General features: G+C 42.1%; 1 protein-coding gene and 3 pseudogenes across 1 annotated transcript in view; 2 read left to right on the top strand and 2 right to left on the bottom strand.

Moving 5' to 3' along the window:
* LOC118850941 (stonustoxin subunit alpha-like) overlaps positions 1-5,887 on the bottom strand; it is a 28,010-nt gene extending 22,123 nt beyond the window's left edge. The window contains exons 1-2 of the mRNA XM_036760554.1: positions 5,786-5,887; positions 3,819-3,883 (exon numbers count right to left, since the gene is read on the bottom strand). Coding sequence (XP_036616449.1) covers positions 3,819-3,883; positions 5,786-5,887 — 167 coding nt within the window. The remainder of the gene's footprint in view (positions 1-3,818; positions 3,884-5,785) is intronic.
* Positions 5,888-6,827: 940 nt separating this feature from the next.
* On the top strand, positions 6,828-14,070 carry LOC118850940 (annotated as a pseudogene).
* A 1,494-nt stretch (positions 14,071-15,564) lies between these two features.
* LOC118849742 lies at positions 15,565-16,109 on the bottom strand (annotated as a pseudogene).
* Positions 16,110-18,813: 2,704 nt separating this feature from the next.
* Positions 18,814-25,250, top strand: LOC118850939 (annotated as a pseudogene).
* The last annotated feature ends 403 nt before the right edge of the window (positions 25,251-25,653 follow it).

Raw genomic sequence — 25,653 nt, 5'->3', positions numbered from 1 at the left:
CATTACATATATTAAGCTGATCACGCATAGAGGCTTTTCTTCTCACCCCACAGTTGCACAGCTTGGCTGTGGACTGGGGGTGGTCGAGCCAGGGATTTGGGAAAGGGGAGGGGGACTAAGGACAGGGGAGGGCTGGGAAGGTGTAGAGTCCAGCTCCTGAATTAAAGGTCTGAGGAGTCATTCAGGAGGGTCCCCAAGGAACCTTTGCTTCGTAATAGGGGTTGCTGGGCTTTGGGAAACTTGGAGCACAAATTCCAGGTTCCAGTGGTGTGGGAACGAGGACTTGGGGGCTTGAGAGGAGAGGTTCCTCTGCTTACCTAGAAGTGTGGGTGTCAGGGCCTCCAGGGGTCCAGGGCTGTTTTCAGTGGGGTATGAGAGGGCAACAAAGTAGCAAAGTAGAGAACAGGGAGTCGAGCTTTTGTTGCAGCATGTATTTTAATTTTTGCAGTTTCAATGTTATTATAATTTAATTTACATTGAGACTTTAGGTGAAAAAGCATCAAAATAAAGGGTCTAAATAAGAAAAAGCAGCTAGCAAACAGGGCAATTATTTTGAAAAGGAGCCAACTCTTTATTGTATATTCACAGCCAAATCATTCTTTAAACTTTCCAGGTAGCAAACTTAGGAAGATCATAGCAACCTAGAAATATATGTATCTATTGAGATAATTCCTATTCTAAGAAGTATTTTTTGTTTCTGAGGAATATAGTAAGTAACAGTCTTTCTGGTCAAATATGTTCAGGTTGGCTCTCATTCTCTGCTTTTTATTTCTCTATTTTGGAAGCTTTAAGCCACTTGTTTCAAACTCAAGTATGAATGAAGGTCACTAAATTGCACATAAGGGTCTCTGTAGTTGTATTTAAAAAAACTACTTATTAATTCTATTGATTTATTTAATACCTTTATGTTATTAAATATTTTCCAATTCTGTTTATAGGATCATTACTAAAGTTCTTGATTCTAAAAATTGGGAAAGCACATTCTAGGCTTTTTTAAAGTCCTTTTTCCAGATTTTTATTTATACTTGTCTCGTGGTGATTCTTATTAACCACACATGAATTAAAACATCTTTGTAAATACTTCTGACATTGAGCTGGAATTCCTAAACCCCCAAGGAGTCTACAGATAGATTGGACGGGGATATAGAAAAAATATATATCTTTTGTCATTTAAACAGATTGTTCTTCCCATTCATAAGTGTATTATTATTTTGAAAAAGGTTTCAGAGGCTTCACCAGATTTTCTATGGTTAACAGAATCTGCTAAAGAATTTTTAGCTGCTCTAACTTTTATTGCAGTTCTGGCTCAGTCTGAGACAGGTGAAAAGATCTTAGCAGTTCTAATTTTTTCTCTAGGAAATTGTACTTCTGTGTTCATTCCTTAAAAACTTTTTTGAAAGTGAGAACCTTGAATCCTCCATCCAAGGTGAGTGGACTCTGGAAAAGATTCAGTGGTGCCTTGTCCCTTCTCCCCCACACTGGGAAACTCAAAGTGTCTCTTTTTCAGATCTATGCATTTTTGGAAATTGCCTTAGTGCTAAATAGCATAATAAATTCTGACTTTTTATCTTAAACATCAAATTTAGGAGTAACAAATTTCACTGAACTCTAAGGGGAAAAGATCCCCATTTTCTTTCTTACCTTTCTTCATTTTCCAAATGTGGCCAGAATTGGAATGAATGGAGAAAGAAAGAGCATTTTCTTATTTCAACAACTTTAACAACAAAGGGTCAGATAACATACTCTCTTCACACAGAGACACATAATACAAAACAGACACAGACAGAAAATGACAGGACACACAAAAAGGAGTTCTAGAAATCCAGCATTTTTCTTTTCCCTTTCTACTTTGGTAACTCCCAATTAGCTAGTCTACCCCCTAGTGTGTTATTGTCATCCATCCCTGGGCTGAGGCTCACAAGATCTCTCCCCAACCCCAATATCATGCTTAATTGTTCCTTGTACCATAGAATCTTTTCCTTCTGGAGTAAGACCTATTTGTAAAATGTTCCATATGGAAAAGGCTGACATTGGGAAGTGTTCTGGTCCATCTTTCCTTAATCTTTTACTCATTTATTGTCTGATAATTTCCCATCTTTCTGAATCAATTGTACCTTCTTGTTTTTGCTCTTCTGTTATACAAAAACCTCTTTTTGTTACAGTTTTTCTTAATACTTGCAGATGCAGATTCCTATCCTTTATCTGCCCCATAATTAAATTTTCTAAATCTACTTTTCTAACTCTCTAAATCCCTAAAATTTCTACAATCTCCCAGTAAGCCTAGTGATAATTAATCCTCTTACCCCTTACTTGAATCTGCTCTGGAGCCTGTATTGGTAAGACGTTACTTTATCCGGACTTCAGGTCCCGGACTTGTGGTCCCTGTTACGAGTGCCAACTGTGCCCGCAGTGGCGTGAATATATGATGAAGTAATTGATACAAAAAGACAAAGACGTGAGGCTAGGCGAGTCATATAGTCAAGCTATAGACTGATTTTAATGGAGTTACTGACAGTATTTTATACAAGTTAATTGCTGAGTCGTCCAGAATTCAAAGAAGAGTACAATAAAGCATTGGTTAAGTTTTTTATCTCCTTGTTCCTGGGAGGGAGACACTATTTTTCCTCAAGGCTGACCAAATTGAAACATTTATGTTCTCTCCTATATAGATAACCAGACTGAAACATTTCTGTCATCTCCCATATAGATAATCAGCTACAAAGGCAGGTTTTCTTTGCCAAGTCTTACCCTAAAACTGGCCTTGCTGTGCGTAGACCCATTCTCAATTGACCCGGCCTTGCAGAGGTCTAAGAGGCCTAAACAGGATATAGCTGGCTCCCCACACAGATCTCTTTCCTAGGCCAGAGATTAAACAAAGAGTTAAAATACTGAGGGGTTTAAAATCTCACTCTACTCCTTCCTCTAAGTTGGGGGAGGGAGAACCAGAGGCAGGGCACTCAGGACTGGCCAGAGGCTCAGCAGCAGCCCTTGGCAGGCCAATCCTGACCCTTGAGCAGGTAAATGTCATGTGGTGGGAACACTTGAACCCAGCCCCAGCTGACTGCTCAGCTAGCTCTCTACCTCCCCAGTCTGCCTTACCTGATGGGATTTTGTAGATCTAAGAGAGGGAGGCTCTACCCTCAGCTCAGTGGAGGTAATCACTGAACAGAATCACAGATGATTAGGTATCAATGTATTAAAAAAATTAGTTAATATATTATGCTTACAGCATTATTTCTTTTTTTAATTTCTTTTTAATTTTTAGTTTACAACACTCAGTTCCACAAGTTTTTGAGTTCCAAATTTTCGATTATTTCAAGAAGTGTAAACATCTTTTATTGCTGAAATTAGAGGGAGGGAAGGAAGGACTAAGATTCCTCAATAGAGGAAGTGCATTTTTTTATCCCTAAGACAAATAAAATAGAGATACAAGAATGAGCATCTTTATTTCATAGTAAAACTATAATATCTGCTTGTTAACATTTTAAGTGGACATGTAGGAGATATTTTAGTAAAATAATAAAAATTGTTTGAAAATCCTTGTGTCAATCAGGAGACACACCTGGTCCTTCCAGTGTTAAATCGATAAGACTGCGAACAGTGGATGCAGCAGGAGGCAGGCCTGTCAGAGGTCACTTCCTAGAGTATGACCCCTGAAGGGAGGAAAGATTAATCTCAACAGCTCACGAGCCCACCCTCCTCCTCCCCACCCCTGACCACCTTTTCCTTTGTAGAGCAGCTGACACTTTATCCAGCAGCTGGAGAGTCCGTTCAAGAGAATTCCAGAGACATTTGAGGGAGCATAGATACAGACTCACCACAGAGACATAGACAAAGTGAAGCCATTGACCCAGGGCAAAAACAGCTTCAAGGAGTGGGATCTCTGCCAGCAGAAAGAAGAACCAGCTACCAACTCAAGGGGAATGTCCAGAGTGGGATGGTGAGTAAGGGGAGACTGTGTGAAGCCAGGGGAGTAATCACTCAACCAGAGATGCTGAACCCAGGGGAAAACTTTGGAAGAGCTCTATAAAGAGAGGCACAGGCAGCTGGGCAGTGCAGCGGCTATGGTGCAAGGCCTGGAGTCAGGGAGACTCACCTACCTGAGTTCAAATCTGGCCTCAGACACTTACTAACTGTGTGACCCTGGGCAAGTCACTTCACCCTGTTGGCCTCAGTTTCCTCATCTGTAAAATTAGCTGAAAAAAGAAATGGCAAGCTACCCCCGTATCTGCCAAGAAAACCCAAATTGGGTCATGAAGACTCAGACACCATTGAACAACTCAGATACCTATTGAGGCTTTTTCCAGTCTCACCTTCTAACATCACTCACTCAGTGATTCCTGGCCAACCATCTGGAATCCCTGTCTCCCTAGAAGCCTCAGCAGGGCAACTATACCACATTTTTGCCCCAGTATAGAAGACTTTCCTGGGGAACTGCCCCCATCTTCTCTGGAGCATTGATGAAAACCCTTTCTTACTTGCACCCAGGGATGCAGCATTGCCACCATTTTAGCTAAGGGAGCTCCTTTATTTCAGGTGAATTGACTTTGTCATCAATTGAATAAAAAGAGTTTCCCTTCTGCCGTAGCATTAAAAAGGAAAACATTCCCCAACATGTCTACACCTTGGTCCCTCAAACCCTTCTATGAAGCAGCTGGCTGAGTTATCCTCGGGGAAAGAAATACTAACATTTAAGAGGGACCTGAACCACTTTCTTGGGTTGTATAGACCCTTAGATAAAACAAACCTCAAGGCCTAGAAGGCTGCCTACAGGGTGTGGAATAAGGGAGGGCTGCAGAAGGTCAACTAGGCCTACCTCTAAAAATGGTGCACCTGTTCATGGAGGCCAGATAAATGATGCTGCTACAATGGAGCAGTGCTGATTAAAGCAGTGCCGATTCATCAAAGACACAGCTTCTCAAAGCTGGGACAAATAATGCTGATGAGTGTCATGGCAATGATGATGGAAGTGATGCTTTAAAAGTCCAATCTAATGTGCATACACTTTGACCCAGCAATACCACTTCTAGGGCTGCAACCCAAAGAGATCATACAAGTGGGAAAGGGACCCATATGTACAAAAATTTTTACAGCAGCTCTTTTTGTGGTAGCAAAGAACTGGAAATCAAGGGAATGCCCATCCATTGGGAATGGCTAAACAAGTTGTGGTATATGAATGTAATGGAATACTGTTGTGCTATGAGAAATGAGGAACATGCAGACTTCATAACAACCTGGAAAGACCTACATGATGTGATGCTGAGTGAGGGGAGCAGAACCAGGAGGACATTGTACACAACCACAGACATATTGCTTCTGTGATGACTAACTGTGATAGACTTAGCTCTTCTCAGCAATACAAGGTGCAAAGACAACTCCAAAGGACTCATGATGGAAAAAGCTATCTATATCCAGAGAAGGAAGCATGGTGTCTGAATGCAGATTGAGGCAAACTATCTGCTCTTTCTCTTTTTTCACTTTTTTTTTGGTTTTGCTTCTTCTTTCTCATGATTAATTCCATTGGTCATAATTTTTCTTTACAAGTTGACTATTATGTAAATAAGTTCAATGAGAAGGTATATGTAGAACATGTATCAGATTCCATGCTGTCTTGGGGGGGGCGGAGAGGAGGGAGGGGAAGAAAATTTGGAACTCAAAAACTTATGGAACTGAGTGTTGCAAACTAAAAATTAAAAATCTAAATTTTTTTAGAAAGTCCATTCCAACATTCAACAGTGCCAGCTGCCCAAGGGTAGGACAGGAGTGGAAGAGCCCAGTCTCCAACGTGCTCTGCAATCACATCAATGGCCTGCTCGGAAGCAATGGTCCAGCAGGACCCATAAGGACGCAGAGCCTGGTTAGATGGTGGCTGTCCCAGGGGACTCATCCTGCACATCACAAGGACACATCTTGAGGAAGAATCCCTTGCTGCTGGGACAAATCTCTTACTTTGAGGTAGGGGAAGTGTAATAGCAATTGAGATGTGAAGATCTTTCCCACCCATGAATAGGCCATGTGACCGGCTTACGTCACAGGAAGCCTAAGTCACATGTGGTGGGAGGAGCTTCCTGACAGGAAAAGGAAGTTATGTCACAGGAAATGTTGAGAGAGAGAGAGAGAGGGAGAGGAAGAGAGAGAGAGAGAGAGAGAGAGAGAGAGAGAGAGAGAGAGACAGAGAGAGGGGGGAGAGAGAGGAGAGAGAGAGAGAGAGAGAGAGAGGGAGAGAGAGGGAGAGAGAGAGAGGGAGAGGGAGAGAGAGAGAGAGAGAGAGAGAGAGAGAGAGAGAGAGGGAGAGAGACAGAGAGAGGTGGGGGAGAAAGAGAGGGAGAGGAGAGAAGAGAGGAGGAGAGAAGAGAGAGAGAGAGAGGGAGAGAAAGAGAGAGAGGGAGAGAGAGAGAGGGAGAGAGGAGAGAAGAGGAGAGAGGAAGAGAGAGGGAGAGAGAGAGAGAGAGGGAGAGAGGAGAGAGGGACGAGAGAGAGAGAGAGAGGGAGAGAGAGAGAGAGGAGAAGAGAGAGGGAGAGAGAGAGAGAGAGGGAGAGGAGGAGAGAAAGAGAGAGAGGGAGAGAGAGAGAAGAGAGAGAGACAGAGAGGAGAGAGAGAGAGAGGGAGAGGGAGAGAAAGAGAGAGAGAGAGCAGTTATGGCTGCTAATGGCCACCGTCATAGAGCTGAACAGGCTGACTTAGCTGTCCTGTGAGTTTGTTTCTGAGGAAGACCCCAGCAGGGGCTGGCGAGGCTCCATGTTGTAATCTAGTGTGTGGGATGTTTTACTGCTCTGACAGACTGGATACATGGCTTGTGGGATCTGGATCCCTGGTGTCTGAATCGATGGTTTACTTCTTCTACGTCTATGTGGAGAGCCTCGTTTACTTTGCGATACAGAACCACAAAGGCATATTGACGATTATCACCTACGTCATCACTATTGCCTTACTGACACAGGAAGAAGGCCAAGGTCATCAGTTTGCTCGTCAGAGGCAGGTTGACAATCACTTGGAATCATGTCATACTGAACTTTCAAAGGCAGCTGCTCCTATTAAGATGCCTAGCGGCCCCTCATCTACTAATCCCTCCATTCTCTGTGGCTTGTGTAGATGGACCCTCAGGGCAGCACTCAGAACAGCCAGAGCCTTCAGGGAACCCTGGCTCTCAGCCTAGACCAAGTCATCCCAGAATTCTGTGGCTCCAGAGTCTGGATGCAAAGATTGGGGTGATTTGGAAGAACTGAGTGTTTGGGGCTGTTTGCATTTTGCTTATGCCTATGATCAGCTTTTCACAAACCATTATTAAAGCCACAAACCCCTGCTCACACATTACTAGGACTGTCTCTGGAAACTCCACTTAGACTGGGGTCTTGGTGTGTCAGGCACTAAGCCAAGGCCAGGGTTCAAGGCAGATTCCACCAAACATAGCTTCTACCTTCTCTTAAAGTAAACCCAACTCAGCCTTTGGATCTCCCCTCACACTAGAAACAGCTAGGTGGTACAGTGGCTAGAGGGCTGAGCCTGGAGTCAGGAAGACCTGAGTTCAAATTCAACCTCAGATACCACCTAGCTGTGTGAGCTCAGCCAAGTCATTCGCCCTCTGTTTGCCTCAGCTGTCTCACAGCACCTACCTTCAGGGTGGCTGCTTGGTGACACATAAATACTTGTTCCCCTCAATCAAACTAGTCCTTCTGCTTCCTCTCTAGCTCTGCCTCTGCCCTCTGACCCTGCTTGTTCCTAAGATTCTCTCTAAGCTGAGCAGCTCACTCCATGGTGTCTGGCTGCTTTGTGGCCTCCATACAAGAATGATGTCTTTCTATTCCAGGACAGTCACTACCTTCTGCAGGATTCCAGGCTAACAGAGATTGGGGGAGCTTGGTCCCTGAGCAATGGGGCATTTATGGTTAGAGCCTACTCGAAAGTGAGTTCCCTCATAACTGCTCTATGCCTCAATTTCCTTTCCTTAGGGAAATGGCAGGGAAAGAACTTCCAAGCATCCTGACCTTGAAGACCCCAGTGGAGATCCCAGCTCTTGGGTGACCCTTACATCTGGGGACACTGTATGACTGTCGCTCAGATACCTCCATCCCTGGTTATTACTCTCTTGAATGCAAGGCCTTGTTCCAGTTGTCAGGAGAGGGCAGTGTTAGAAAAGACTTCTTTCTAGGTGAAAAATGATCAGTGTAAGAAAGTCAGATTCAGACAAAGTCTCAGGGATTAGAGGGTCTCACCTTTTTTCTCCCAGTTAGAACCCACCAGGATCACTTTGCTCTGATGGGAGATGCTATGTGATAGCAAATCCCAGGCAGGAGTGATGAGAGATGCTTGAAGAGGTCAGGGTAAAGAGGGATTCATTCATACTGGAAGAGTGGAGGTCAGAAAGAGACATAATCTTCCAAAGACCAAATAAGGAGCCTAAGCTTTTTTTTTATACCTTTACCTAGGGAGGGGGCCAAACCTTAATTACAGTTCTGGGAGGTGGGGAAGGAAGATTGTCACACATATAAACACACACACACACACACACACACACACACACACACACACGTGCATATTAACCAATCTGGATAAAATTAAGTTGAAAGAGAGCCTTGAAGGAGAAAGGGAGGCCCAATGGTTCAGAATGAGGGAGTGGGGGGAAGGTGGAAGGGCATGCAGTCCCATCACTTTCCCTTGAGAAGGGTAGGGCTACAGGCTGTTTGAACATACATTGGCTTTTGATCCTTACCAGCATCTAGAAGAGAGGCAGCTGGTGCCTCAGTGGATAGAGCACTGGATCTGGAGTCAGGAAGACCTGAGTTTCCAATTCAGCCTCAGATACCTCCTAGCTGTGTGACCCTGGGCAAGTCACTTAACCTCTGACAAAAGGATCCACTGGAAAAGGAAGTGGCAACCACTCCAGTATGTTTGCTAAGGAAGCCCTATGCACAGTTATGGTCCATGGGTCATGAAGAGTCACAGGCTACTGAGCAGCATCAAGGATCTGGAAGAGCCACTTAATTCTCTCGTACTTGCTGCCTTCCTGAGTCAAATCCTAGAAGCCTGCTAGTAGTATGCAGCTAGGTGGTGCAAAGGATGGGCCTGAATGGATTGGACCTGAAATCAGGAAGACTTGAGTCCAAATACAGGCTTAGGTATATCCTAGCTATGAGTCCCTGCGCTAGTCACTTAACCCTGTCTGCCTTAGTTTCCTCACCCAAAGAAGTGGGAATGATAATAATATCAGCATTGTTCTGAGGATCAAATGAGATAATATAGCAAGGTATTTTGAAAATATTTAATTATTACTTGTAATTTTATTTTTGTCAACCACATGTAAAAGCATACATTTTTAAATGAATTTTTAACATTCATTTTTTTAAAGAAAAATTTTGAAGTCCAAATTCTCTTCCTCTCTCCCCTCTGTCTTTATGGAAAATATAAGAAATTTTACCTAGATTATATATGTGCAGTCATAGAAAACATGTCTGTATTAGTCATGTTTTGAAAGAAAACAGGCAAAAATACAACAAAAATATTCAAAAAATAAAAGAATTCTTTGCACTCATACTTTGTCAGTTCTTTCTCTAGAGGCAATAGCATTTTCCACAAAAGTCCTTCAGAATTGTCTTAGATCATTGTATTGCTTGGAAGAGCTAAGTCACTCACAGGTGATCATTGTACCATATTGCTGTCACTGTGTACAGTGGTCTCTTGGTTCTGCTCACTTCACTTTGCCTCAGCTCATGTAACCCTATCCAGACTTTTCTTAAAGCAGCCTGCTCCTCATTTCTTATAGCACAATAGTATACCATCACAATCATGTAATACAGCTTGCTCAGTCACTCCCCAATACTCCGCAAATATTAAAGTGCTATGTTAATGCTAGGGAGTAACGTCATTATTGGCTAGCAGCACCAAATGTCTCAAAACAAGGGGCCTGGCCAAGACAACCCAGATGGAGCAATACTTCTTCAGAGGCATAACTACTCCTTTTCTGTCTCAGAGAGTGTTCCAAAGGTCATATCCTCAGCTAACACTGCCAAACCTGCTATATACATGCAACATTCCTCTTCCACCCTCCAGGCACAGACCTCGCTCTGGGTCACCTCCTGTTCTCTACCTAGGCCAGGCAGTGTAGTAGGCTACTTTTGGAGTCAAAGACCAGGGCTCCACCTCGACACTTACTAGCTGCATGTTCTCCAAAATGTTAACCAACATCTCTCTGAGTCTCAGCTTATTTTTCTGGAAAATGGGGATGACGATAGCACTCCTCACCTCATAGAACTGTTGGGAGGAAAGTGCTTTGTACACCCTGTGAAACCTTTATCACCAGGGTCAGTTCGTAGGATGCAGTTCCCAGGCTGGGAAGAGGAGAGGCTTCCCTTCCTGTGGAAAGAACGGAGGGGCTCAGAGGAGGGAGGTGTGTACTGGAGCTATGGGGTTGGAAGAATGACCAGATTCAGGGGTTCAGAGTAGGAAGCAGCTTTGTAAGGGTTCCCCCTATCCTTCATAGAAGGCTCAGTGTAACAATGTATCTGCAGAGGCCTAGAGAAGTTCCTTCCAGGTGAAGAGTTGGATTTTCTCTACCTCTGGCTTCTCTGACTCTTGCCCTGCCTACCCTCCTTCCACAAGCTAACTCCCAGGCCCAGCTGTATCTGCTGGAAAGCACACCCTAGAGTGACAGACTGAGGTCCTTCTGCAATCTGCCATTTACTCCCTAATGTCTCTGTCCCATTCTATGCTTCACTTTGTGGAACAGGAAGACTCTGGAGAGAAATGGGACCACAGAAGAGCAGTGCAAGACTGATTTTGATATCATCACCTCTGCCTTTATTGTTGAAAAGGCTAATGCCATGAATATCCCTGTAGACCTGAAAGCAAGTGTCCTGGGGGGAGGGGGGGTGGGTGGTGCTGGTTACAATGGAAGGCTCTGCCAAGTATTTATGTGACACCAAGACATCCCAACAGCAAGTTCGGGTCACTCTCAAGTACAGTATGACTACACAGTATTCCCACCTCACGATGAACCACCTGGGATATCAGAATATTGCTTACCATGATGTGTTTGATAATGGAACAGCCACCCATGTGGTCACTGCAGTGCTCTATGGGGCCCAGGCTTTCTTTGTGTTTGATTAGAAAGTTTACAACAATGAAAATGTCAGGGATATAGAAGAAACATGAAGGCTAAAGTAAAGAACATTGCACAAGTATCAGGAAAAGTAGGTGGAGAGGTGAGAAGGGAAAATAGCAGAGAAAATCAACCGAGGAATTCAGGCATAAATTTTATGGGGATTTTGTCCTTGAGATCAATCCAGTGACTTATGAAGATGCAGTGAGAGTCTATGCCTCCCTTCCGAAGCTGCTTAGGAGCCACGGAGTGCCCCTCCAAGTCTGGCTGTATGTCTGGAGAAGCTGAGCTCCAAGGCTGCCAGGCTGGTTCGAGGGATCAGCATTAGCTTGGTGTGGGATGCCCAGGACACTCTGGAGAAGTTATCTGAGTGTGACAAGAGATGTAATGACATGGTGGAGGCACCAGGACTCTCAGTCTTTGCTGCAACCAAGGAAAAGGTCAGGCTATTCCAGGAGCTAAATAGGCAGCAGAGAAAGCTTTTACAGAAGGAAATAGCGAAAGCCTTACCTGAGATCCGGGCAGGCAGAGCAGAGGAAGATGAGCTAACCAGGATTTTAACCAGGGAAAGCCAGTCCCGATTCAGCACTAGGAGACTCTCTGAGTTCCTGGATCAGAAGCTCCAGCAAAAGATATATTCCTCATGGGTCGAGGACAGAGAGACAAGGAGAAAAGCAATGAAACTGGCAGAATCCTTTACAGTGTTTGCCAAGTCCAATCATTCCATTTAGACTCAATTCATTGTGGCATCTGTCGCAGACCAAGAGACCAAGTGGGTCTCCATTTACCTCTATGAAAAGGGAGCTGCCAGTCAAACCTCCCGCTCCCCAGACTGGTGAGGTCACACATGACTGTGTAGACCTCACACTGACCCCAGCATCTGGGAAGGAGGAAAGGATCACTGACTATCAGGTAGAATACCAGGCTGTAGGGAAAGAGGACTGGACCACCATCCCTGTGTCTGGAAAGCCAGAAGTATTCAAAGTGAATGACAGACTAGCAAAGAGTATGTGTTCAGGTTTGCTGAGGTATGTAAGCCAGGACTCAGCGAGAGCAATGATGTGAGCCTTGTTGTGAGGATACTTCCTCTAAGCTGCTCTCCTGGGGAGCCAGAAGCTGTTGCAGTGGGACCACAGTTTCTGACCCTGCACTGGCAAGGTCCCAGTGGTGTTGGAACAGGAAAAAAGGTTAAAGAATATAGAATAGAGTACAGAATGGAGACTGAGGTTGAGGAGGAGGAAATAGAATGGCATGAACATGGCACAGAAAATAAGGAGATGTCCTGCGACATTGATGGACTGACACCTCAGACTGTGTACAGGTACCGAGTTTCTGCTGTGTATGAGGAAGACTGGACCAGTGACAGCTGTGATAAGAGTGGCCCAGTGAGGACCCTCTGTATCACAGAGGAACCTGCAATCTCTGGTAAGGGGCTTTTAGCAACTAAAATCCATAAAAATGTTCCTTATTACTGGAATATTTGAAGTGTTGCAGGCGTTGATCAGAGGACTCTACTTTATTTCTCAATCTACCTGGATGGGCGTTGCCTCATTCAAAGTGAGAACTAGGGAAAAACCTGAGCTTAAAAAGGCCAAGGGTCCCCACTGCATTCTGGGCCATCTCTAGTTTTCTTGATCTATATCTGGCCACTAGACCCAAATGGTTCTGGAGGAGAAAGTGAGGCTGGTGAGTTTCAACAGCCCTCCCTCCCTCAAATCAAAATCAATTGCAAGTGATGTCATCATCTCCCTGATGACATGCACGATGAAATTACAGTGTCAGACTCTGATAGACTTATTTGTAGTTTGTAAGGGTCCATTTATTTTGGGAGGGTGTTGATCAAGGCACCTCTAATCAATCAAATTCTCTCCTCTCCCTCCCAAGAGAATGTCAGGTAGATAAGATATCTACTAATTCAAAGTATTCAATTTTGTTCCTGAAATTATTACCATTGAAAGTAATACCCACTTGACAATAATTCCCCACATTTTTCTGAGCTATCGTTTTTATTCCATGTATATAAAGAGTGATCTTTGACATTTTTATTTTCAAAATGAAAGTCAGTTTAAATTGCTTTAACTGGGAATTTCAAAACACTCCTTAGTATAATACAAATATTCTAGAGTTGAAAGGAGTCATAGAGCCTCACCTCTTCTGACCTCTGGCTACATCAAACTTCATCTCTACAACATTTCCTTGGGGAGCCTGAGACATCTTTCTCTTCTCCACATATAGGATTAACTCTTTGGAGGCAATTGGAATACTCCCATTAAAATATTCCTCTCTCCTGTGCACTGGGCTCTGAACACCCATGCAGATTTTTCCCAGCGGCAGCTGGGTCTTGCAGTGGATAGAGAGCTGGATCTGGAGGGCAAAAGGCTTATTATGAAATCCAGCTTCAGACCCTTACTACCTGGTGACCATGGGCAAGTCTCAACCTGAGTCTGCCTCAGTTTTTCATCTGTAAAATGGAGCTCATAATAGTGCTTACCTTCAAGAACTGCTATGAGGATCCAAGGAGATAATATTTGTAAAGCCCTTTTGAAACTTATAGCAGTTTAATTTCTCAATTATCTTCTTCTCTCATTAAAATGTGTAGTCAGGCTTCCTCCTGACAGGAAAGCAGCAATTTCTAATTGTATAGTGGATGTTACTCACATTCAAAGTTGAGGCCTTCTGAGAATTGGAATTGGAAGGAGGTAATTGGAAGCAACTTTAGAGTCCAACAACCTCCCAGAAAAACAAATCCCCTTTATGATATGGCTAACAACTGTGGTCACTTTCAGTGATGGTGAGCTCACTCTTTCCCAGGCCATTCCATGGTGGGGGCAGCTCCAATTGTTAAGACATTATTCCTCTTAAAAGGAACTGAAATCTTTCTCCTCGTAACTTATACCTTGGTACCAGCTTTCCACTCTGAGGCTAAGCAAGATGGCTAATCCCTTTTCTTTATGACATCCCTCCAGATCCCTGAGGGCAGCACTGACCATGCCCTATCCAAGGCTTCTCTCCTCTAGTCTAAACATCCCCTATTGCTTGAATTCTTCCTTCTGGGCCATCATCTCCACACCTTCCACCTTCTTTACTGTCCTCCTGAGCAAGAGCTCCAGCTGGTCCTGTAGGAGGAGAGAGAATAGAAACTAGAGGACCTCGAGTCAAATGCTGACTCTCTGTCTTTTGGCCTTCATTACTTTGGGCAAGTCACTTAATTGCTGTGAGACTTAGTTTCCTCATTTGTCAAATGAAGGCCTTTGACTTATAGAACCTTAGTTTGCTCCTAACTCCCAAACTTCTGCAAATGTGGTGCCCAAATTTTAACATGCTGTTGCACATGGGACCTGACTAGTTTGAGGTACAGAGGGACCGTCATTTCCCAGGATAAAATCTTTGTACTCCTTCTGCTATTGTCTAAGATTTTGTTAGCTTTTTTGACAGCTGACCTCACATTATGCTTTTTTTTTAACCTAGAAGTATAATGTCATCACAATTTCATGAAAAAATCCCAAGATAGAAATTCCTTCTGTGCAGAGCAGGAACTCATAGTATTTTATGGCTTAAGAGCAGGAGTCCTTGCTGTTATTTCTGTCTTGGATCCCTTAGCAATGTAGTGAAGCCTATAGATGCCCTCTACAGAATGTTTTTAAAAGAATAAAAAAAATTGGGGATTACAAAAGAAACCAATTATATTCAAATGCAATTATGAAAACATCTATTTTAAAACAACTCTACAAGTTCATGGATTCCAGGTAAAGATACGTACAATTGAGGGATTTGTTGGAAGTGCACTGAGGTTTAAGGGACTTTACCCATCCTCACATGGGACAAGAACCCAGTTCTTCCAGACTCCAGGCCAACCTGCTACCCATTATCCCACACTATCCCACATTATCCCTCAAGCTTCTAGACAATTTAAAACCCCAGGTGTTTTTTTTCAGAGTTTTTAAAAAGTTTATTAAATTTCATCACCTATTCTGCTGCAAGGTTGAAGCTTCATCTGTATAAAAGAGCTTCAGCCAAGCAGTTTATTAAAAAATTAAGTTGGTATTGTACCGCACCGAACACCAGCCAGCTAACCAATCTCAGTAAATTATTCCCATGGACAGAAAACCAAATGTATTTCAAACAATACTGGGGATGGATGGAGTTGGCTATTACATTACTGATTGAAAGCTTTTTACAGGTAAAATTCTAGCTCTGAAGTACATGGTCTTAAAATTAAGTTTTAACACACATGATGCAATGAATTCAGAACTAGACAGACACTAACTTTAAATTACAAGAAGCTGTGCAAATGGTGCAAATAGTAAAAAGCATTTTTATCCAGTCATTTCTGAGTAGTTAAGATTTTTTTCCATGCCCTGGTGTTGTTTCAGAAATGTTAAAGTTACTAACCCTCCATGTACCACTAATTTAGGACAAAACTAGAATGGGCTGTATTCTTATGCTAATTTATTTGGGGATCCAGCATTCAATCCTCAATAGATTTTATGTATCTCTCTTACACATCCTCACTAGTCAGCTCATCAAGTTCTGATGGCTTTCTTGGTCATCTTGATCAGCCAACCATGTTCATAACAAGATTTGTTGACAAGTCCTGGGTCTTCTGTAGGAGCTACATTAATCTCAGTTACTTCTCTTGTTAGTGGAGAATAGAGTTCACTGGCAGCTTTCAGACTTTCCAAAGCTCCAAACATCCTCTTTGTTCAATTTTGTTCCAACTTCCGGAAGACTACAGTAAGCTCCATCTCCCAGTGCTTCCTGTGAAAAACTGCTGATTCCCACTGTTCCAATGCCATTTTCAGTTAATATCCATTCATTCTTGTCTGTGAATTTTCAAAGGGTGAGTCTTAGGGCAGCGGTGGATTGGAAGAGAGAGAAGCCTGGGCCAGGGTGGGCCTGGAGGCCTGTGGGGGTGGCTTTGATCGAGGCCAGGGACCTGGGGGTCTCAGCCCCGGCCACTGCCCACAGGGACGAGGCCACTACCTGCACACTCCTGGCCACTTGCTGCGCCATCTTCTTCTAAACCCCAGGTCTTACTCAATGCCTCATATCTCTAAAGACACTGTGTGGCACAGAATTGAAGTCTTGGGTGAGAAACTTAGGACTCTATGATTCTATTTAAGTAACCTAATATTCCATGAGGGTTTCAACTACCAGGTCACCTTGATGCCCTATTCAAGGCTCATGTTGGGCAGACACTAAAACTTCTAGGCTGTGAACAGTTTTCTAGTCTTAAACTTTTTATTCTATGTTTGCATCTGGTAGAATTCTCCCTGAGGACAGTGTGTTGGTAACCAAAAATGGGCTCCTTAGCACGTAGTCAACAAGTGCCCTTGACTAGTTTGGCTTTTTCCCCTGAACTGAGTACTGTTTGTATGCTGGATTGGAGTAAGCTTGTCGGCCCCTTCACCTTGCTTCCCTTGCTTAAGCTGATTGAAAGAACCTGTGCTTTCCTGGTCAACCCCATTCAACTTGCTTAAGCAGATCGAAAGAACCTGTGCTTTCCCCGGTGTACCTTACACCCCCACAGAAGCCGGATGGTTAAAAACAGCTTCTGTTGGAGCCAGAGACTGCTATAGCTACAGCCACAGCTGAAGCAGGAGCTGCCAGTAGCAGAGCTGACCTACGGGATGAAGCTGAACAAGGACTTGAGGCCAGTGGGTAATCTTTTTACCATAGAGGGGAAGCATGTATATGATTTTGCTTTACACCATCATGCTTCTCTGTGGCCTCCTGGTTACTCTTGTGAGGTGGACTTATTGGGCCTGGAAGCTTTTGATCAATATGTCAAAATGGGGTTGCTGGTTCATGGGTTGGTTACTGTGGAGCCTAAATATATGCTTTGATTCTTCTGCCTCCTACTTTGAGAGTTTCTTATATCCAGCAGTTCCGAACCTTTCAGACATATGTATGATCTTCTTTGAAATTATAAACTCTGCCCTCCTAATACAGACAGAGACTAACGTTTGTCTTTGTTTCTCCTTTAAGCCTAGTGCTTGATCAAATTTCAGGAATTAAACTTGTTCAGTTGTTTGTTTTTTTCTGTTGGCTGCAGACTTATTTCCCTTCCCCCCTCCCTCCCCATTCCCAAAATGCTCCCTCACCACCCCGGTCCCTCTGACTGTGGTAAAAGCTTAAAACTGCACTAAGCTTTTTGGGACCCTCTGTATGTATTCTGACTCCTGGAGCCTTTTTTCCCTAGTCCCTCACTGCACTTCTCCACTACCACCCTGGGCCCTCTGACTGGACCCAAGTTTCTTTCTGCCTTGTGGCTCAACATTTAACAGAGGAAGGAGATCTGTGTTCTGGAAAGAGGATTCCATGAACCTAGGAGGATGGCATCTCCTGCCATCAAAATCCTGTTATTTTCACAGAAATATACAGCCCTCTGTTCCTCCCTCTTCATGGCTCCACTCCCACCCCCAACAACCCCTGGGTGATGCTCTTGCCCTACCCTGCCCTTACCATGGACCTGAAGTCAGGACACTAACTGCAGAAGCCTGAATGAAGGCTCTAGCTGAGTTCAGGGGGGTTAGAAGTAAGGGCACTTAGTCAGTTCCTCAAACCCATTTCAATAATTACACCAGGAAGAAAAGGCCTTTTCACATCAGTGATTATGTGATAATGTAGCATCTATACTAGGAAGAGAAAGGAAGAAAAACCCATGGGAGACTTAGGTGTCTAAAAGAGATCCATTAAAGGATGTTCTTTACAGCTGGCTAGGGACAGGAAAGAGATGCCACAGTTAATTAACCCAATCAAATGAGAAGTATTTACTAAGTATAAGTACCTAACTCTGTGCTTGGTGCTGAGGGTGATTAAAAAAAAACAGAGAAAGAAGCAATTCTTGCTCTCTAGGCATTTACATTCTATTGGGGAAAACTTACATTCTAATGAAGGCATTGGCTTTCAGCTTGGGGTGCTGGTGGGAGGTTCCTCCTAAGTTGGCTTCCCAGCTTCCCCCTTCTGTACAAGAAAATCCCTTTTCTGATGGGTGTAAGGGATGCTCTCTTCTTTTGAGATGGGGGAGGGGAGAAAGTTACAGGGTGATGACTGATGGGAGAAAAGGAACTATCTGCTACTTTCGCTTCCAGATCTGGGTGCTGGGATCTTTGATCACTCTGATAAGTGGGAGAGAATTGCATTATAGGACTGGAATGTTGCCCCCTCCTACTTGAGGCCAGCTAAGGAAAGGCATGTGGAATTTCACATTTATGATTCCAGGTGCTAGACAGTTGGTTTGACTCAGGTGGACACTTATCTGAAAAATCCTAATTGGGGAGACAGAGGGAGACCTCAACTAAGGTGCCTCACTGGCAACAATAAGAACCAGGGATTTCTGAGTTTGAGGAAGTTTTTTGTTTTGTTGTGTTGTATTTTTTTAAGGAAGAAGACTTATTCAAGGTACCCTCCCTGCTTCTTTCATTTGGCGAAGTGATTATGGGGTAACTCAAGAGTCTACACCAGGAAGGGGGGAAAGACAATCCAACCATAAGATTTATATGTTCAAAAATGATTAATTAAAAGTCACTCCTATATGGCTTCCCAAGGCCCAGCAGGACTGTAGATCAGAATGCTCCAAATCTTCATCTGGAATTGGGGTAGTACGGCATTTCCAAAAATGATTTTTCAGTTTCCCTTTATTGTATATGAAAAATCCCTTCTCTGATAGTCTAGTCTAATTTGGGTTTGGGCAGGAGGTGGAGATTCCAAGCTGATGACGCATGAGGATAAAGATGTTATTTGCTACCTCAGTGTCCAGGTCTGGGTTATGGAATGTAGGAGCACAGAAACTGGTTGAGAAGAAGAGCATAAGGAACTGAAAGATTCCCCAACTTACTCAAGAATGGGTGACAATGGAGCTATAGAAAAACTCATCTGTGCTGTCAGGTGATATGGCTCATCTAAGCCAAGATGGGTACTCATCAATGAAGTTCATTGGACAAGATAGAGAGACTTTTTTGACTGGTTTTAGAGACAATAGCAAAAACTCATAGAAAATCTTTAAAGGAAACTTGCCAATTATCTGTCAAGTGGTAGGAGAATGGCCTTGGGTTGTTCTCCTAAGTGAGGAATCAGAGATTTATAGAGGTGCTCACATTTTTTTTGTAGTTTTTTTTTCTAGGATTGAGCCTGTGAAGTGCTAATTCAGAATCTAGAGGAAATGGGAAATAACCTTTCTTATTTATATTTTATTTATTTTGTTGAGTATTTCCTAATTACATTTGTCCTTTTTAATTCAATTTTATTTATATTCAGTCCCAAATATTCTCTCTCCATCCACCCCTTACACAACCCATTGAAAAGACCCATTATACACTTAAAGTCATGCCAATCATATATCCATATTTGCCATGTTGCAAAAAAAGAAAATATAAAGCAAGATAAATGAAGTGAAAAAATATGTACTTTTATCTGCACTCAGAGTTCAAAAGTGATTATAGCTTTTCTCTTTTGGGATTCTCACTATGAAATAGTCATTCAGATTCTTTAGAGAAAGGAGGAATAAACTTCCATATGACAGAAAGATTCTAATATGGGATGAATAGAGAGCCAGCCATGCTCAAAACTTGTCCAGATTATTAGGACCCTTCTCAGCTTGTGCCCTAGTGGCATAGACTTCAAAACATAAGGGTCACCTTCTTGTCATGCTGGGATTTCTGAGTAGGGCTTTATTACAATTATCAAAACCCAGTCATTCATTCTCGTTTCTTACTTCTTTCCCACAGACCCAGAAAACGTTGGAAGAGTCTCAAGGCAGCCAGAACTCAGAATTGTCCTTGTGGGAAAAATAGGGGCTGGGAAAAGTGCAAGAGGAAACACCCTCCTGAGCAGGAGAGAGTTTAAGTCCAAGGCTTCAGGAGGGTCAGTCACCAAATCTGCAGGAAAGCCAGGACCAGATGGAAAGGGAGGGACATTGCTGTTGTTGATACTCCAGGCATTTTTGACACTGAGACTGAGGAGAAAGACAATTTAAAAGAAATAGCTTGCTTCATGACAGTATTCTCTCCAGGCCCACATGCTCTACTCCTGGTGTTGCAACTGGGTCATTTCACCCAGGAGGAGAAGGCAGCCATTGAACAGCTTTATCTTCTTCTAGGAGCTGAAGCAGTGGAGTTTTGGATCATTGTATTCACTCGGAAAGAAGACCTGGGAGAAGAAAGTGTAGGGGATTATGTAAGAAGCATTGATGGACTCCTATTTCAAGGAGTTGTTGGAGAAGTGTGAAAACCGATGCTGTGCATTTAACAATGATGCTAGTGGAGTCCAGACAGATCCCTAGGTTTCAAAGCTTATGGCCATGATTGGGGTGATGATGCAAAATAATGGGTGCACCCACTACACCAACTCCTCCAGAAAGACACATTGGCTTGTCAGCAACACAACAAGGAGCAGTTTGAAAGTGAGAGAGAAGAATTATGAGAAGACATTTTTTTTTATTTTTAGTTTACCACACACGGTTCTACATAATTTTGAGTTCCGGAATTTCTCCCCTCCCTACCCAAGACGGCATGGAATCTCATTTAACTACCATGTATAACTTCGCATTGAATTAATTTATACACTAGTCAAGCTGTGGAGAAGAATTATGACCAATGGAATGAATCATGAGAAAGAAGAAACAGAACCAAAAAAAAAAAAACCAACCCAAAAACAAAAACTAGAGAGAAGCAAAAACGGCGAGCATGTAGTGCACCTCGATCTGTATTCAAACTTCACAGTTCTTTCTCTGGATGAAGACAGCATTCTCCATCGTGAGCCCCCTGGAGTTGTCCTTGCACCTTACATTGCTGAGAAGAGCGAAGTATGTCAGGGTTGGTCCTCATGGAATCCATATCTGTGGTTGTGTACAATGTTCTCCTGGCTCTGCTCCACTCACTCAGCATTATGTCGTGTAGGTTTTTCCAGGTTGTTACGAAGTCTGTATCATCCACAGCTTGTTCAGCCATTCCCCAATTGATGGGCATCCCTTTGATTTCCAATTCTTGGCTACCACAAAAAGAGCCGCTATAAATATCCTTGTACATATGGGTCCTTTTCCCGCTTGTGTGATTTCTTTGGGATACAACCCTAGAAGTGGTATTGCTGGGTCAAAGGGTATGAACATTTTTATAGCCCTTTGGGCATAGTTCCAAATTGCTCTCCAAAATGGCTGGATCAGCTCACAACTCTACCAGCAAATCAAGTCCCTAAAGAATAAGATTGGTGAAATGGCTACGGAGATACAGAATCTAAAGAGAGAAAATGACACCCTGAGAGGTAAAATCAACCAACTGGAAAAGGAGACTCAAAAGCAAAATGAAAACACTAACTCACTAAAAATTAGAGTTAAGCAAGTGGAAGCTAATGAATCTATGAGGCACCAAGAAGTAGTAAAACAAAACGTAAAGAATGAAAAAATAGAAAAAAATGTGAAATATCTGATTGGCAAAACAACTGACCTGGAAAATAGATCCAGGAGAGACAATTTAAGAGTTATTGGTCTACTGGAAATCCACAATGAAAAAAAGAGCCTTGACAGTATCTTCAAAGAAATTATCAAAGACAACTGCCCAGAGGTCCTAGAACCAGAGGGCAAAATAGTCATTGAAAGAATTCACCGATCACCCCCTGAAAGAGATCCCAAACTGAAAACACCAAGAAATATTATAGCCAAATTTCAGAACTATAAACTCAAGGAGAAAATACTGCAAGCAGCCAAAAAGAAGCAATTCAAATATCGTGGAACTACAGTCAGGATCATGCAGGATCTCTCAGCTTCCACATTAAAAGACAGGAGAAATTGGAATCTGATATTCCGAAGGGCAAAGGAGCTGGGACTACAACCAAGGATCAACTACCCAGCAAAACTAAGCATAATTTTTCAGGCAAGGCGATGGACAATCAATGAAATAAGGGAATTCCAGACCTTCCTGATGAAAAGGCCAGAACTCAATGGAAAATTTGATCTCCAAATACAAAACTCAGAGACATAAAAAGGTAACCAGGGGGAAAAACCCCACAAACCTTATTAACCAATAAGGGCAGGTTGTTTACATCTTTATGTGGGATTATATCATCTTAAGTATGTTTTATATATATATACATATATAAGTCAGTCTTGAGGATGGTACAGCTATTATGACAATTGAAAGGGATATACATAGGTTGTGAATGCCTGTATAAATTAACTGATGTAAAGATATAAAATCTAAGTAAGAGATATAAAGGCAGGGCTATGAGAGAAGTGCTAAGGAGGTAGGAGAAAAGGGTAAATTACACCAAATGAAGTGGCACAAAAACATATTATAGTAGAGGGAAAGAAGGGAGGGAGAAGAGCAGTATTTGAGCTTTACTGTCACCTGATCTAGTTCAAGAAGGGAATAACATACCCTGATAAGTTTAGAAATCTAACTTGTCCTACGGGAAGTAGGAGGGGAAGGGGGGAAAAAGGGAGGGGGGTGGTCAGAAGGGAGAGGAGAAGTAGCAAGTGGGAAATGGTAAGATAAAGGAGGGGAATAAAGAGGGAGGGTAAACTGAGGAAGGCGGCGGTCAAAAGCAAAATTTTGTTGAGGAGGAGAAGGGGAAAGGGAGAAATAAAAGCATAAACAGGGGGAATTAGGATGGAGAAAAAGACACAGTTAGAAATCATAACTCTGAACATGCAGGGGATGAACATTCTCATAAAACAGAGGCAGATAGCAGAATGGATTAAAAACCATAATCCTACAATATGCTGTTTACAAGAAACGCATTTGAAACAGGGGGATACACATAGGGTAAAGGTAAAAGGCTGGAGTAAAATATATTGTGCCTCAGCTAAAGTAAAAAAAGCAGGTGTAGCAATCCTAATCTCAGACAAAGCAAAAGTAAAGATAGATTTAATTAAAAGAGATAAGGAAGGACATTATATCCTGCTAAAAGGCACCATAAACAATGAAGCAATATCATTGCTTAACATATATGCACCAAGTGATAAGGCATACAAATTCTTAGAGGAGAGGTTAAGGGAGTTACAGGAAGAAATAGACAGCAAAACTATAATATTGGGAGACCTCAACCTCCCCCTTTCTGAACTTGATAAATCTAACCTCAAATAAGAAAAAAGTTAAGGAGGTAAACAGAATTTTAGAAAAGGCACATATGATAGACCTCTGGAGAAAACTGAATGGGGATAAAAAGGAATATACTTTCTTCTCAAAAGTACATGGCACATACTCAAAAATTGACCATGTACTAGGGCATAAAAACCTCACAATCCAGTGCAGAAAAGCAGAAGTAGTGGAAGCATCCTTTTCAGATCATGGTGCAATAAGAATCATTTTTAATAAAGAACCATGGAAAAATAAGCTAAAAACTAATTGGAAACTAAATAATTTAATTCTAAAGAATGAGTGGGCCAAGGAACAAATCAGAGAAACAATTAATAACTTCATTCAAGAGAATGACAATAATGAAACAACATACCAAAACTTATGGGATGCAGCTAAAGCAGTTCTTAGGGGAAGTTTTATATCCCTAAATGCCTACATGAATAAAATAGGGGAAAAGGAGATCAATGATCTGGGCATACAGCTGAAAAAGCTAGAAAAAGAGCAAATTGAAAACCCCCAATTAAATACCAAATTAGAAATACTGAAAATCAAAGAACAGATTAATAAAATTGAAACCAAGAAAACTATTGAATTAATAAATAAAACAAAGAGCTGGTTTTATGAAAAAACCAAGAAATTGATAAACTTTTGGCCAATTTGATTAAAAAAAAGAAAGAAGAAAATCAAATTACCAGTATCAAAAATGAAAAGGGTGAGGCCACCTCTAATGAAGAGGAAATCAAAACAATAATTAGGAATTATTTTGCCCAACTGTATGCCCATAAATTTGACAACCTTAGAGATATGGATGAATATCTACAAAAACATAAACTGCCCAGGCTAACGGAAAAGGAAGTGAAATTTCTTAATAACCTCATATCAGAAAAAGAAATTGAGCATGCCATCAATGAACTCCCTAGGAAAAAATCTCCAGGGCCAGATGGTTTTACATGTGAATTCTATCAAACATTTAAAGAACAACTAATTCCAATACTTTGTAGACTATTTGGGAAAATAGGTGAAGAAGGAGCCCTACCAAATTTTTTTATGACACAAATATGGTACTAATACCCAAACCAGGTAGAGTCAAAACAGAGAAAGAAAATTATAGACCAATTTCTCTAATGAATATTGATGCAAAAATTTTAAATAAAATATTAGCAAAAAGATTGCAGCAACTCATCACGAGAATAATACACTATGACCAGGTAGGATTTATTCCAGGAATGCAAGGCTGGTTCAATATCAGGAAAACTATTAGCATAATTGACCATATCAACAACAAAACTAGCAGAAACCATATGATCATCTCAATAGACGCAGAAAAAGCCTTTGACAAACTACAACACCCATTCCTATGAGAAGACATTTGATGAATTTGAGAAGGAAAAGGAAACATGGAAAGAAGAAAAGGAACAGGATAAGATGCAAAAGGAAGAATTTGAGAAGAAAATCAAGACTTTTGAAGAAGAGCAGTTTAAGAAAAAACAGGAAAACTCCCAAATGGAGGCTGAGAATGATGAAAGCATACTTAGCAAAATTGTTATCATTGTTGTGAGATTTATTCTGTCATGGTTTACTATGAAGTTTACTACCAGAATTATTTCATATCTAGTTTCTACTGTGTGAACTGCTGACACAAAGTGAGGTTAAGTAACAGAGGTCACATGGTTAATAAGGGATTCAGACATTAGTTGAACCCAAGTCTCCTGTTTGCCAAAGAGTAATGCTTTTCAGAAGAATGTATCCTGATATTTTACAGTACCAGATATAATTTTCTAATTTCTCATTTCAGATTATGGGAACAGGCAGCCAGGAACAGCCAGGAGAAGGCAAGAATTCAAAACTCATTTTGTACTGTTAGGAGTTCATTTACAGCTCCACTCTGGGCACTTTTCCATCTGAAAGAATTTCCCATTTTCTTGGCCATCACTCTCATCATACTCATCCTTTAAGAACTGGCTAAAAACATATGGCCTCTCCCCAAACCTTCCCTACCTATGATTCTTTTCCAGTCTGATGATGCCTGTTCCAGAGAGCCAATGTGCTGCAGGATAAGGCCATCCATTACACCTCTTGACATGCTCACAATCCCTGTTTCTTGTAACTTCAAAGTAAACCAAGCAAAGTACAGCATTACTGTTCTCACCACACTAACTGACTCTGTACCCTGCTGTGAAACAGTCAACTTGGAGACTATTCCAACAGGAGCCAGGAACACTTGCATTGTCCATCCATGAGCCTGCAGTGGGAGCTGCTACTCAAGACCCAAGATTGATTATGTTGTGATCAATCCCTTCCCCCATTAATGCCCCCCACCCAGGCTTTATCTATAGAAGTATTGCTTTTCCCTCAACATGTGAATCTGTCATTCTCAGGAGGATTTCTGGTTGTAAGAGTTGCCTCACTTCAAAATTAAACTTCTATCTGTTTCCTAACTCTCCTGCCTCTGACCTGCTTTCTGTGGCTCCTGCTACCCAAGG

This window comes from Trichosurus vulpecula, chromosome 5 (genome assembly GCF_011100635.1).
Source record: "Trichosurus vulpecula isolate mTriVul1 chromosome 5, mTriVul1.pri, whole genome shotgun sequence".
Taxonomy (NCBI): domain Eukaryota; kingdom Metazoa; phylum Chordata; class Mammalia; order Diprotodontia; family Phalangeridae; genus Trichosurus; species Trichosurus vulpecula.
This window is presented reverse-complemented; position numbering and strand designations above follow the sequence as displayed.